The following is a 12,485-nucleotide window of genomic DNA, read 5'->3' as shown; positions in this document are numbered from 1 at the left end:
CTTAAATAATTTTAATTCCTACCATTTTCTCTTTGCCAGAAAAGATAGCTTTACATGTTGGTGAGCTACTTTTCTAAATAGACCCACTTTGGCTATGTAAAATTAACATGTATCCTAGAAAGAAGATGTCTGTATTTCCAGGAGGTCACTTTCATTTCCTATTACCATATTTTGCTTACTCAGATGATTCCAATACATTGCAAATGAAAAATAGAGGTGGAGAGAAGGGTTCAAGATGGTTCATCTCTTTTGATCTCTTTACTGGAATATTGCTCAGCTGATGAGTAAGAAAAATCCAAGTTCCTATGCACAGATCAGTTTTAGTGGACTCCTTAGAACTGAAGTCAGTGACTGATGTAGCCATTTTCCACTGTTAGAAGAAAAAGAAATCAATAGAGTGAAAGTAGCAACCTCTGGACTTTTTTTTAAATTCCACTTCAGTGTCTAGACAGTATTACACATTTTTCGATAACTTGTTTCTCCTCTATGTGCCACTGCCATACATCCCTATCTTCCTGTTTTTCAACAGCAATAAAAGTCAATTTTCACACTCATCTGTGTTTATCTCTGCAAATTATCTTGATATGCAAAACTTTTTCACTTTCCTACTTCTAAAAACAACAAGTTGTTTTGCATCTTCAAAAAAGATTACAAAAGGAAGCAAAATCACCAACTTGTTTTGCCTGTAATGACAATTAAGATGGTTTCTATCCGGAGAGTGTTATATATTTGAAAACGCAAAGACCTTTTGGCTGGAGTGACAACAACATCTGCAAAAATCAAACAGCGTCATCCATCCCAAGAATTTCCTGAAGATATCCTGCCAATTACTTTTACTAGTAGGTGATGATTAATCATAACCTGTCTGGCATCTGAGCAGAGAGATCCGATCCCTGACCAGAAAGAAAAGCTATATTCAGACATAGCTGAAAGCAAATTTTGCCAGGACTCAAGAACCTGAGCACCATTATTTTTAGTATATACAAAACTCAGATTATCTTGTATTGCTTGGGGTTTTTTGTTGTTGATGTTCTTGTTTAGGCTTTTTGTCTCTGTGAAATTGAAGCCTTAGTGCTGTAAATCTACTCAGCTTTTTGTGGGAGGTGCAGAACTCAGCTTCCTGCCTCTCCCAAGTTATGCTAGAGATGTTCAGGTGATATAATTCAATGGATGACATTAAACTGCTTTTTTTATAGGTGGAGAGTAATGCTTGAGCGTATCATATTTCAGAGGGTGAATTCAGGTGACCTCAAAAGACCGTATGTCTCCCGAGTAGTCTCTAAAAATCCAGTTTGCAAATTTTGACAATCTTACACATACTGAATTGTACTTTATCAATAAATAGTTCTGCTTCTTCCAATGGGACAATTTACAAAATATTATAACATCCATCATCTTTCTAAATATGGTAATATCGATCATCTCTCTATTCAGAGATGTAATTACACATTTAATCCTTAAAAAAAAATAAGTTAAGATTCTGGACATTTTAAAGATAAAAATATTAAAAATTCATGGTTTCTGGGCTAAATACTTATGCAAGGTCACTAGAAGTTCAGCCCGTATTAGACCAAATTTTGCTGCCATAACTATGTGAAATATCCCACTGATTTCATAGCAAGGGGACTATTTGCAGAGCAAAGGAACTGCCACCTGCTAAAAACATTACAATTTGCCTCTTTTCAAATTAACTGTTGCAGCATGCTCTAATCATACTTTTTATTCTTTGCCCTCTTGAACCGGTAGAGGGAAGTGGTTAATCCCTTGTTTGAAGCTAAAAGCATTTTTGCAGCCAGTTATGATGAAACGATCTTTTCCATTCTATGACCTTTCTCAACAAGTGCTCAAGGAATAATGATACAATTATTTCCCTCTCTGAATACCCCTCCATTAGGGGTATTCATTTTTTTTTTTTTTAGCTAACCCACAGGAGCATAAAATACACTAATGCCAAATATGTTACTAGGCTGTGCAAAAAGGCTGTTGTTGCTATAGACAAGTTTGTATAAACAGACCTTTTCTTTTAGGAATCTGAAAAAGAGCAACCTTATTTTCAGGTACTGATGTATAGCTTAAGTTAGGAGTTGGTCATCAGGCTATACCTTAAGCTGCTTTAAACTGCTGATTTATATCAGTTTAGGATAGAGTCCATTGAATACATTTTTGTTATCATGTTTCTATAGTGTGATGTGCTCAAGTACTCCAGAATGTGTGTTGTGTCAACTTTGTTCTGTAGTGTCTGATTAAAATTCAAAGTACATTTCTACATTGATGATACCCTCTGGCCCTGGCCAGCTAGCTATGGAGATAATTGTAGATAAATTGAAGGGAGTTCTGAGAATAGCAATAAACATGATGAAGCTACTGGAAGGACCAATATACGAAGAGATATTAGACAAACTAAAATGCTGGTCATTCCCTCCCTTCCACCACTCATACTTCCCTGTGACTCAGAATAGAAAGTTGTTAATTATTTCTATGTAGTTGTTGTTGTAAATCTGGATTAAAATTTATTTAAACTCCTTAGCAAGTGACAATAATTGCTCACTGTGCTGCAATACACATGCATAAGCTGTGCTGTTGTAACCAGATGGAGCCAATGTCAAAGCACTCTTGGTGCTCTTAGTCAATTATGGAGCCGAATGGCTCTATAACACCACAGAATCGGTGCTGCTTTTTTCAGGAATAACTTTTAAATTTAGGATAATGAACTGTCCTGAGAACTATTCACAAGAAATGACCACTACAAGCTGTGTCTTTTCTCTGGGTCACAGATAATTACTCTAGCCCAAAATTAGACCTTAGGAGGACAGCCTAAGGGTAGCCTAAATTTGGCCATACTGTTGCCATTTAATTTCCTTTGTGAGTTAATACAGCTGCAAGCTAGATGAACCACATTCTTGAGATTTTCTGCTTATTCCTGCAGTTTTGGGGGCAGATGTGTCCTACTCTTGACCTAGCTTGTTGCCTCTCTGTACAGTTCTGTAGCCAGAGCAGACGCAGTAACCGACAGCCATTGCAGCTTCCTGCATATTCTTAACAAGGATGTGTAAACTGGGAGCATTTTCTGTGAATTTATAGCAAACACTATTTTCATAATATGATGATGATCCTAAAATTATTAAATATTGTTTTTTTTCTATTCTGATAAAATCAAAGAAAAAATATCACAAGATTCATTTAACCTGTATTGGCTCAAAGTGTCATTTCTATTTAGAAGGAAAGGATATTCCAACATATCGGCATTAAATGCAGGCAACAGGAAAAGCTCTCACTAACATCTTATACATAAGACTTTGAAGACTATGAAAGAGAGAAAGATAATGCAGGTTTGTGTATTAGTTTGAGCACGTACATGAGCTATGAGCAGGCAAGAGATCGTCATGAATTGCATTTCCTAATATCATCCTGACATTCTTTTTGTAATATTAGAGATTGTCCTGGTGGCACATCAAGGCTTTGGGATGTTTTGCTATATCCAAGTAAAGCTTCTGTGTTCACCCTTTTAGCTATTCCAATTAAGTTCTTTAACTGGGCCCATTAGCATGATACCCTTGAATACTATAAAACCTCATGACGTTCAAAAAGTTCATGGTAGGAACGTTACATTGAAAAAGTCACTACAAATAAAACAATCCATTATGATAATTTGTGATGCCTCCTTTTTATCATTATGAATCTCTCAGTCACAGAGATGGAAGTGCTTATAGCTTAGAAATGCTAACCTCTCTTCCAAGCAATCCAGAGTTTCTGACCGAGCTTGAGCAAGGTAAGGCAGCCCAACATTGGCCTTCCTCTGTGAAGTGGGTAACTCAGGCTGCCACACGTCTCGTGACCTAGCTGAAACTGTTCCCGAGTTTCAGGTTGTTGCATTATATGTCACTATTTTAGTGAGATTGGACAATATACAAGAGTAATCTATCACACACACAAGTTCTGGGTTAATTTTTTTTTTTTTATTTTTGGGGGCAGGGCCCGGTTGTTAACACAGTGGCTGTCAACTAAAAGAGCTAAATGGAAGAATTCATTGTTTGAAATTTAATTTGAAATGAAGTGTTCAGAAGCGAACATTGCAAAAGCTGCTGAGAAGATCTGAAATTTCAGACTGGAGTTAACCAGGGAGGACACTATCTGCAAGGACAGGAATATAAGAGATATTTCTAAAGAGTGAATAAAATCAATCTCATAACTGAAAAGATGCTTAACATTTTGAAAGATCATACACAAGATACTAGCTTTGAAAAAATCAAAGAAGTAAATATGCCTCAGAAAGTTTTGTCTTCTAATAAGTCGTTACAGAGAAGTTGTTTGGAATTATACTGCCCATTACTCACTCTCACATCCCAAACTTTTCTGTTTCTTTACAGCAAGATATGGAGTAAAACCTTAGTCTCAGTTAAATTAATCAAAATGTTGCTATTTACTTTAATAAAGTTGGGTTTCACCCATAATCCACTTTCTGGGTTTGTTTTTTTCTTCCTCATTTCCCAGTTTTGTCACGAAAAGGCAAGAGGGAAAAATATTGATAGAAGAGAAAAATATTGATATATGTTATATCAATATATATAGCATATATATATATAACAAATATTGATAGAAGTTTGTTAAAGCCTTCTTAAACTGCAGAAATACCATGGAGATTTCAGCTAAATTCAAGTGGAATATGAAAGGAAATTCAGAAGAAGATTTTGCTCTCTTACTTATAACAGGGCAAATGGCACCTGAGGTATGTTGGATAAAAATGTGGCAGGGAGAGAATCATAAAGTACTTAACTTCTAATTTTTCCAGTATAGGTATGCTTAGATAAGAAAACCAAGCAAGTTTCACATATTCAGAAGTGGCTTTCAACTGATGCAAACTTTTCTTTGGACTCTGATTCCATTCCAAGAGAGGTTTGTTTTGATTTATCTTACACCTGTTCCTGGCAAGTTAAACTACACTGAAATAATGTGCCTGTCTGCCTTCCCTGCCTCCGAGGGAAACACAGCCAGGGAGGGCTGCCCTAGGCAACGGACACACTCTTTCCTTCCCTGTTCCCAGCCTGAGGAGTTGGTGGGGATGGGTTTTTTTGAGGGGGTGTACTGTGAAGAAGTGAAGATGATGAGAGAGCAAGGTGTGAAAAAACCACCAGCAGACTGGGAAGGCTCTCTTCCCTCCTCCAACTGTTTTTTAAATGCGTGCCAGTGTGTTTTCTGCTCCTCTGTTTCCTCAGCCTCTCCTCACTTTGCCTCTCCCCATCCCTATCCTCCATCTACAAGGGTTTACACAAGTAGATAACTCCCTTGGATCAACACTTTAAAAAGAGAAAAGAAAGCTATGCTGCTGTTGGCTTCTTTGTCTCTCGTGGTCAGAGGGGACCAGAGACCTTCAGTGGGGCAGAGGGTTCCCAGCAGCACGGGGCAGATGCTGTGCAGTGCTGGCAAAACCGAATTTGAATTTTTTGCAGTGGGGGACCTCCAGGAAACTCCATGTTATAAAGAAAGCTGTCAGAGCTCCTAGAAGGGGCAGGAATAAGGGCAGGTGCAAATCATTGGCTTTTGTCCTTTTGAGAGTGGCTGAGGGTAACCAAAGCCCCCAGTAAGCATTTCAATAATTTCCAGACCAAATGCATGATTCATAATATTGGGGTGACCTTACTGTTTTTCAAGTTCTAAGAATGATTTGCAGGAGTGCACGCTGCTTTTCTAATGATATCTGATTTGCTGCTAGCCAGTCACCACTAATTAAAAATGGCTGTTACATTGCTGCTCTGCTCAGAGCTGCATGGGGCAAGCTAAGCTAACCTTGCCGTCATGTGAGTAACCAGGGACACTTTCTTCAACACAGTCCATGTTGCTCAAGGCTTTCCAGCACGCTCTGTGTGAGCCCCAGATCTAAATAAATACACCTAAATATAGAAGTTTGCTTGTAGGTGGGTACGTGTGTGCTACGTGTCTATACTTCCAGTATAGTCAGTTGAGATCCAGGGCTTAGTTCAGCAGAGTACATAGAGGTGTCCCCTGTTACGTGATATTCCCTGCTCTCCAGTGACTTCTCCTGAAGGGCACAGCCTTCCCAGGTCTGAGAGCATAGCTGCTGGACCTAGGGGATGTCTCAGATACCTTAGGGCATCTCAAATGGCACTGGACAAATAAATTCGGGCAGCTGAATCAAGCCTTTTTTTGTCCTGAGCCCAGAGTGCGAGTCAGCTGAGCAGCCGGCAGGAGCCTTCCTGAGGATTAGCTGCACCTCTCTCAGTTGACGTAATTTCCTTGTGCTGCATGGAGAGTTCAGGCACCTGCTTCACATGTAGACACCTAAATTTAAATGTCTTCACATGGAGCTGAATCCCACCCCATCTATTTTTCTGATCTCCATTACAATTTGTGATGTCTTTAACTCTTCCTGGTCAGTTATCCTGCTTCTGAATTCTCACCCAGACCTGCTGCATCTGGTTGCTGTGCTCTTGAGACTTGTGCTGTGCAGAGATGCCCTAGGATACTTTATCCATTTCTGGCTCTTCCTGATCTCTGAACTTGTTGGATTTACATCTAGAAGCCAATCCAGCTTTTTTGGTAGCCAATTATATAGTAGCCACCTATGATCCACCTATGTAGTAGCCAAAGGCATTTTAAAATGTCATAGCATAAGACAGGCAGAAGATCCGCCTACCCTAACATACTATGTCCAACAGTGACACTAATCAACAGTGAACAGTCAGGGAAGATTACACAAGCAGGGCAAAGATACAGCGATATTTCTCCATAAGAGTCTCTCAGCCTCCAATAGCCTGCTACTTGGGAGATGTCCTGAGCCAGAAGTGGGCTCTTGATATTAATTAGCCCGAGATTAAATTTGCTCCCATGAGATCATCCTGCTGGCTTTGAACTCATGTAAACTTTTAGTATCTTGTGACAAGGATTTCCACAATTTAACAGGACACTCCTTAAATCACAGATTGTCTGTACCCTTAGTATTGTAATAAAAGGGCAAAGCCATCCATAGGTGAGTTCAGGGAAACCCAGGATGTCTGCAGACAAGGGTATTTGGACCTCAAGTTACTTTGGTGGCTGAGCAGAATGAACCAAGGCTATTTCCTACTGTACTGGAGCAGGCTAAGGAAGAGTCTCCTGCTCGTAGGTACAGCCAGCATCCCTCGCCACTCACCTGTGGGGGGTCTTTTCACTTACTGGGTCATTTGTGACTTGTAGAAGCTATGCTTGGGACAAGATGAGTGTTCATACCCAACACAAAAGCAGAAAACTCATGTCAACAAGAACTTGCTTTCAGGAAGTTTTTCACTGGTAAACATGGGTTTAGATTATCCTTGCATATAAACATATAAACACCACAAAATCCTGAGATTTAAACCTGGTGTTTCTTACAAAGCCTCTTTAAGCTTTTAACAGAAGGTCAGGAAATTAGTGATGAGGGGATGAAGTAAAACAGCACTTGTTCTGTCCCTTTCCAATTCCTGCCCCAATCATCATAAAAGAACGTTATGTCTTCTCACAGCATCCGTGTGCCATCACTGTGCTGCTTCTCCTCATCTCCCTTTAAATGCTGTTCTGGCTCAAAGGGCAGTTGGCTGATTAGTTCATGCAGAACAAACTCGCTCTCACAGTTTGAATCTGTGACCTAAAGAAATAAATCCTAACACTTGCTGGGCTTCAACAAACTTTCCAGGCTGCCAGCTAAAAGAATGCTTCTGAGTACCCAGCACTGTATTTCTTCCTTTCCAGGAAATGGTACATCAGGGGAGTTGTGCCCAGAAACTACATGCCTCAACCACACAGTGTTTGTACTCATAGGAAATTTGTATGTATGCTTTTAAGTCCGGTGTCACTGAACTCTCACCACTAGGGCTGCTCTGTTTTTTTCTTACCTTTGTTTTCTTTTTTGCCTTTTCATAAGAAAGTTACTATGGGAAAAGATATAAAAGGAAAAAGTTCTAGTCCATCTTCTGATTTGTACAGTTTGCTACATCAGGCTTCAAAGCTGCTACATGAGGTTCCTTCAACGCTGCTCCTCTTATCCATATGTGTTCAAAATTACTACCCTCAGCTTTCACCCTGGAGGCTCCCCAGGCAGTTTTTGACACCAGCCCTGATTTCACATCCCTAACTCAAACAGGAATCTCAGAGCTTCGGATTCCCACCCACCGCAGGAGTCGTCTCTCTTTTGTCCTCTCATTCAGCTCATGTACATGTATGTGTTATTTACTGGTACTTGGACATTAATATTTTCTGTAATATATTTCTTTCAGACATCATTGTTCTCATCGCTTCAATAGCAGTTGTTTCTGCAAAAACTCAGGGTAACATTTTTGCAACATCAGCACTGAGAAGTCTTCGTTTCCTACAGATCCTTCGTATGGTGCGCATGGACCGAAGAGGAGGCACTTGGAAATTATTAGGTTCAGTAGTTTATGCACATAGCAAGGTACATAATCCTAGATGCTGATTTTGTCTGGTTGATATCTTCTCTTGATGTGATTCAACAAGAGGCCAAGGAAACAAACATTTATCAGTTTTGAGCAGAATACCTAAAATTTTCTGAAGTGACATCAATTGTAATAGGCATTAGAACAAATACATCAGGCCATGTTAAATGCTAACAGTTTTTAGAATATGTTGGAAATGTTGTACTTGATATGCTGTTGTAATTCGATATATATTGGTGAAGTTGCTGGAGCATCAAGCTATCGGAGTAGATTCAGTCCAGTTTTAGAGAAAATTTGCATCTGTAAGGAAGCATTTGACTTTTAACTACTCAAATACCAAAAAAGTATATAGATATTTTCATTATGTCTTCCTTGAAATGCCATTCTGTTCAATCTCTCAAATGGATATTGATCTCTGATTTCTTTTATCTAGGAATTAATCACAGCCTGGTACATAGGATTTTTAGTACTCATCTTTTCATCTTTCCTGGTTTATCTGGTGGAAAAAGATGCAAATAACCAATTCTCCACATATGCAGATGCTCTCTGGTGGGGCACAGTAAGTATAGAAAAATAATATGCACTGTTTAACCAGTATGCTAGAGTGCTTTGAATTTCAACTACTGTGGATTTTAACTTAGTGTGCTGTTCAGTGAATTGTTTTCACTGGCAGAAAAACTGGTCTGAGAAGCTCCCTCCTCCAGCTATTCATTTGCACATCCATAGTTCATTTCACCCCATCCTGCAGAACAGCTGTTTATGTGTTTCGGCTGCAAACCAGACCACTGAGCCTTCAAGAGAAGAAAGCATTTTATTTTTTAACCCAGATCCTTTCAGTAATACAGTTTGTAATATGGTCCCACAAAGAGCTGGTTTGATTCAAATCAGAGGGCTGTAAGCTGCAGTGCAGGAAGAGAAACAAGTGTCAGGAAAGAAAAAAGAAAAAAATTCTTACATCAGCTTTGTGGTGAAGGGAAGAGTATCATCACCATCCTTAGAATGATGTTGCTTCTCCTTCCTCTGTACCCTGAGCACAAAAAGCAAGAATAAATATTCTCATTCTGGTTCAGCAGTATTCTCCAATTAGTTTTACAGGTGTAAAAGCCCTGATTTAGGTGAGCTCATGCTTAACTATCAAATCAATTGTTTTTACTTTGTTGAAATCTGTGGGATCTAAGTACATGCCTGACTACTTTTCTGAAAGAAAGAGGATTATATGAACATTTACATGTTTAAATAAACTAGCCTTTAAATGAACAATGAAAAACTAGGTCTGAAATGTTGATTTTTTTTTTTTTAATGGCATAATGTGTATGGTTTTTTGCTTAAAAATGCCCTATAGTGAGCTAGACTCCTGCACTCTGTGGGAGTTACTTAGGCAGCTTAGGAAATCTGCCCCAACAAAGCCTATGGCAGAGCTATTGCCAGGCAGTATAAAACTGCTTTGCTTTTCCTTCTCATGCAGTAGAAGAAATACCATGAGCTCTCACAATGTCTGGCTATTGAAATGATGCCTGTGAGATCATTAATGCTGACATAACCTAGAGCACTCATTAGTTTTCCTGGAATAAGTGCGAGACCTGAACCAGCCTCTGCCACCTTTCCTCATCAGAGGGATGCAGAAATGAAGCTTTCTCACCTCAAACCTTCTGCTGACAAAACTTCATCTGGATTCAGTAGCATCCACAGATTCAGAGCATGCGCAGGTGGACTGTGCTAAAGCCTTTTCCAAAATGCTTTGAATCCTTGAAAAAGGTTTTTAATAAGTTTTGTTTACATTTTGAGCAAAGGTCAAGGTCATATCCTATTAGTAGGCCTAGTTTGTGTATTTGAAATTTGTTCATCTAAGGGTTAATCATGTGTTACATGTCTTCCCTAGAGACTATATTTCTGTGTTATCAGTGCACAAAATTGGGAGCTTGGAAAAGCCAGACCTAGTAGCTCTTACTTGTGGCTTTACAAATATACAGAAAGATTTTTCCTGAAACTTGTTCCTTTAGAGCATCAATACAGATCTCTAATAAAATGCACGATTTTCTTCTGTAGTCCAAACACATGTAAAATTCGCGTTGGCTAAAGCCATGAGAAAAAGTTTTGCCCTCAGCCACACCACTGCAATTTGTTTTGTGGTTTATCTGTCTGTAACTGAGAGTAGAATTTGACCCATGCAGGAGGAATTTCACTTCTCTTCAAAAGCCGAGGTCCAGATTTGACTTAAAGCTTTCTGACCTGCCCATATTGACACAGTTGTCAAGCATCTGGCTTGAGGTGCTGGTGTCCTCGCTGATGGGTACCCTGGCTCCAGCAGTCTGCAAACAGCATTGTCCCCCTGGGGGTGGCAGTGGGGACGTGGTCCTGCGAGAGACCCTCCTAAGGTCATGTAGGTGGGATGTGGCAGTGTGTGGGTCTGGGAATGTGCATTTTCAGCTGCTCTATTCTCCAGGAGACACCCTCTACCTCTCTGCAAAGCCATGTTTGACTTAGCACTTCATAGGCAGGGAGTTTGGACTAAGCAGAGGATTGTACCCACCTGCCAGCAGGCAATAGTGAGGGGACACATATGCATGAGGAACGGGAAAGTCCCAGCAAACTCAGACCTCAACTCTGACGTCTGACTGAGGCTCATGCCAGATCCAGATCCTTCTCCCTGAGCAGCTCTAGCAGCAGGAACAAGATCTTTATTTTAGAATTTGCTTCTCCACTACCCGCTGACTGCTATTTTTTAAGGAAAAACCCTGCTAAGAAATAATCATTGTATAAAGTGGTGCTTAAAATATTTTGTACACTATGAAGTGAAAATGTATGACTCATAGGTCAGACAAGTAGTGCAACTGAGAAAATAGGAATTTTTCTTGACTTCAGCAGGAAAAACAACAAATTATAATCAAAAACCTGAAAACAATCTATATTGTATATTTCTCTATCTTTTCTTCTTTTCCCAGTGTGTGACATGAATACATTTAAATTTTTAATGTGCTTAAGTGCACAAAGTTACTGAAAATCAGTGTTCCCTCTTACCTGTTATCTTTGCCATTTTAATAATAGTATTTTTTGTATAATATGTAAAACAGTATGTGGGAAATGCATAACGTGCTTCTTAGTCATGGTTGTTTTTACTGCCAGAGTAACCCACATGCAGATTTTGAAAAGGTCAGATTGTGTGGCATTCTAGGGGAAATCAATGCTTAGTCTCATTGATTTGTTTATTTGCGAAAGTTGTTCTAACTTAAACCACAGAGTACCTACCAACTCCCAGACTGAATTCTGTGATGGCAGAGGTACAAGAAGGAAAAGACTGCACTGAAGTCAGGCACAAATAGTCGTTTTAAATTTCAAGCTTTTGGAGGCACTTATGCCCCCCCCTTAAAGGACCAGACCCAGCATAAAGCAATTAAGCCATTCATTAATTCAGATTATTTGAGGGCCATACCCTGCTATGGTCATTTCACTGACTCCATTTTTGACGCCCATAGTTTTACACTGAAATGAAAGGCAGGATATGGCATCCTAATTTACATATGAATACTCCACTGTATTTGCAATCGCACATTTGCACTGTGCAACCTGCAGTTTAAGCATCATGCTAATGTTACTATTGTGAATATTCTTGTGGTTGGGGTCCCCACAGTGCTGCCTAACACAGCAGCACACAACAGTGTGTGTTATATGAAGAGTTCAGGTTCAGAATTTGCTTTGGTAGAGAAGGTAAATTCCTTTAACAGAATACAATAACTAAACTATATGGGAACAAAAGGACAATTCAAAAACTTAAGTATTTCAAAACCAAATCATGCACGGTTTTCTGAGAACTACTAGTGTTAGCTAGAACTGTGTGTGCTTATAGCAGCATTTAGTTTGTACATTAATTAGTTTTACCTGCAAATGTAACGTAATTAAGATTCCTGTCTCTCTTACACATTTGACAGAGTTTCTCTTAATAAGTCATTATTTTCTAGTAGTTACAGTTGGATACAGAATGGCTCTGGCACTCCACAGTGACCTGTAGGGGAGCAAAACATCTTACGATTTATAATCTTGTCACAATTACTAGCTCAAACGAGT

The 12,485-nt window shown here is 39.3% G+C and overlaps 1 protein-coding gene across 2 annotated transcripts in view; it reads left to right on the top strand.

Moving 5' to 3' along the window:
* Positions 1-12,485, top strand: part of KCNQ5 (potassium voltage-gated channel subfamily Q member 5) — a 300,365-nt gene that overhangs the window by 237,578 nt on the left and 50,302 nt on the right. For both annotated transcript variants that reach the window (XM_087776374.1, XM_087776375.1), the window contains exons 4-5: positions 8,247-8,422; positions 8,857-8,982. In XM_087776374.1, the coding sequence (XP_087632500.1) occupies positions 8,247-8,422; positions 8,857-8,982 (302 nt within the window). The remainder of the gene's footprint in view (positions 1-8,246; positions 8,423-8,856; positions 8,983-12,485) is intronic.

The sequence above is a fragment of the Nipponia nippon genome, unplaced genomic scaffold (genome assembly GCF_047370975.1).
Source record: "Nipponia nippon isolate SJK-2023a ecotype South Korea unplaced genomic scaffold, ASM4737097v1 scaffold_4, whole genome shotgun sequence".
Classification (NCBI taxonomy): Eukaryota; Metazoa; Chordata; class Aves; order Pelecaniformes; family Threskiornithidae; genus Nipponia; species Nipponia nippon.
The sequence above is the reverse complement of the archived record's forward strand: the minus strand, read 5'-3'. Positions and strand labels throughout refer to the sequence as shown.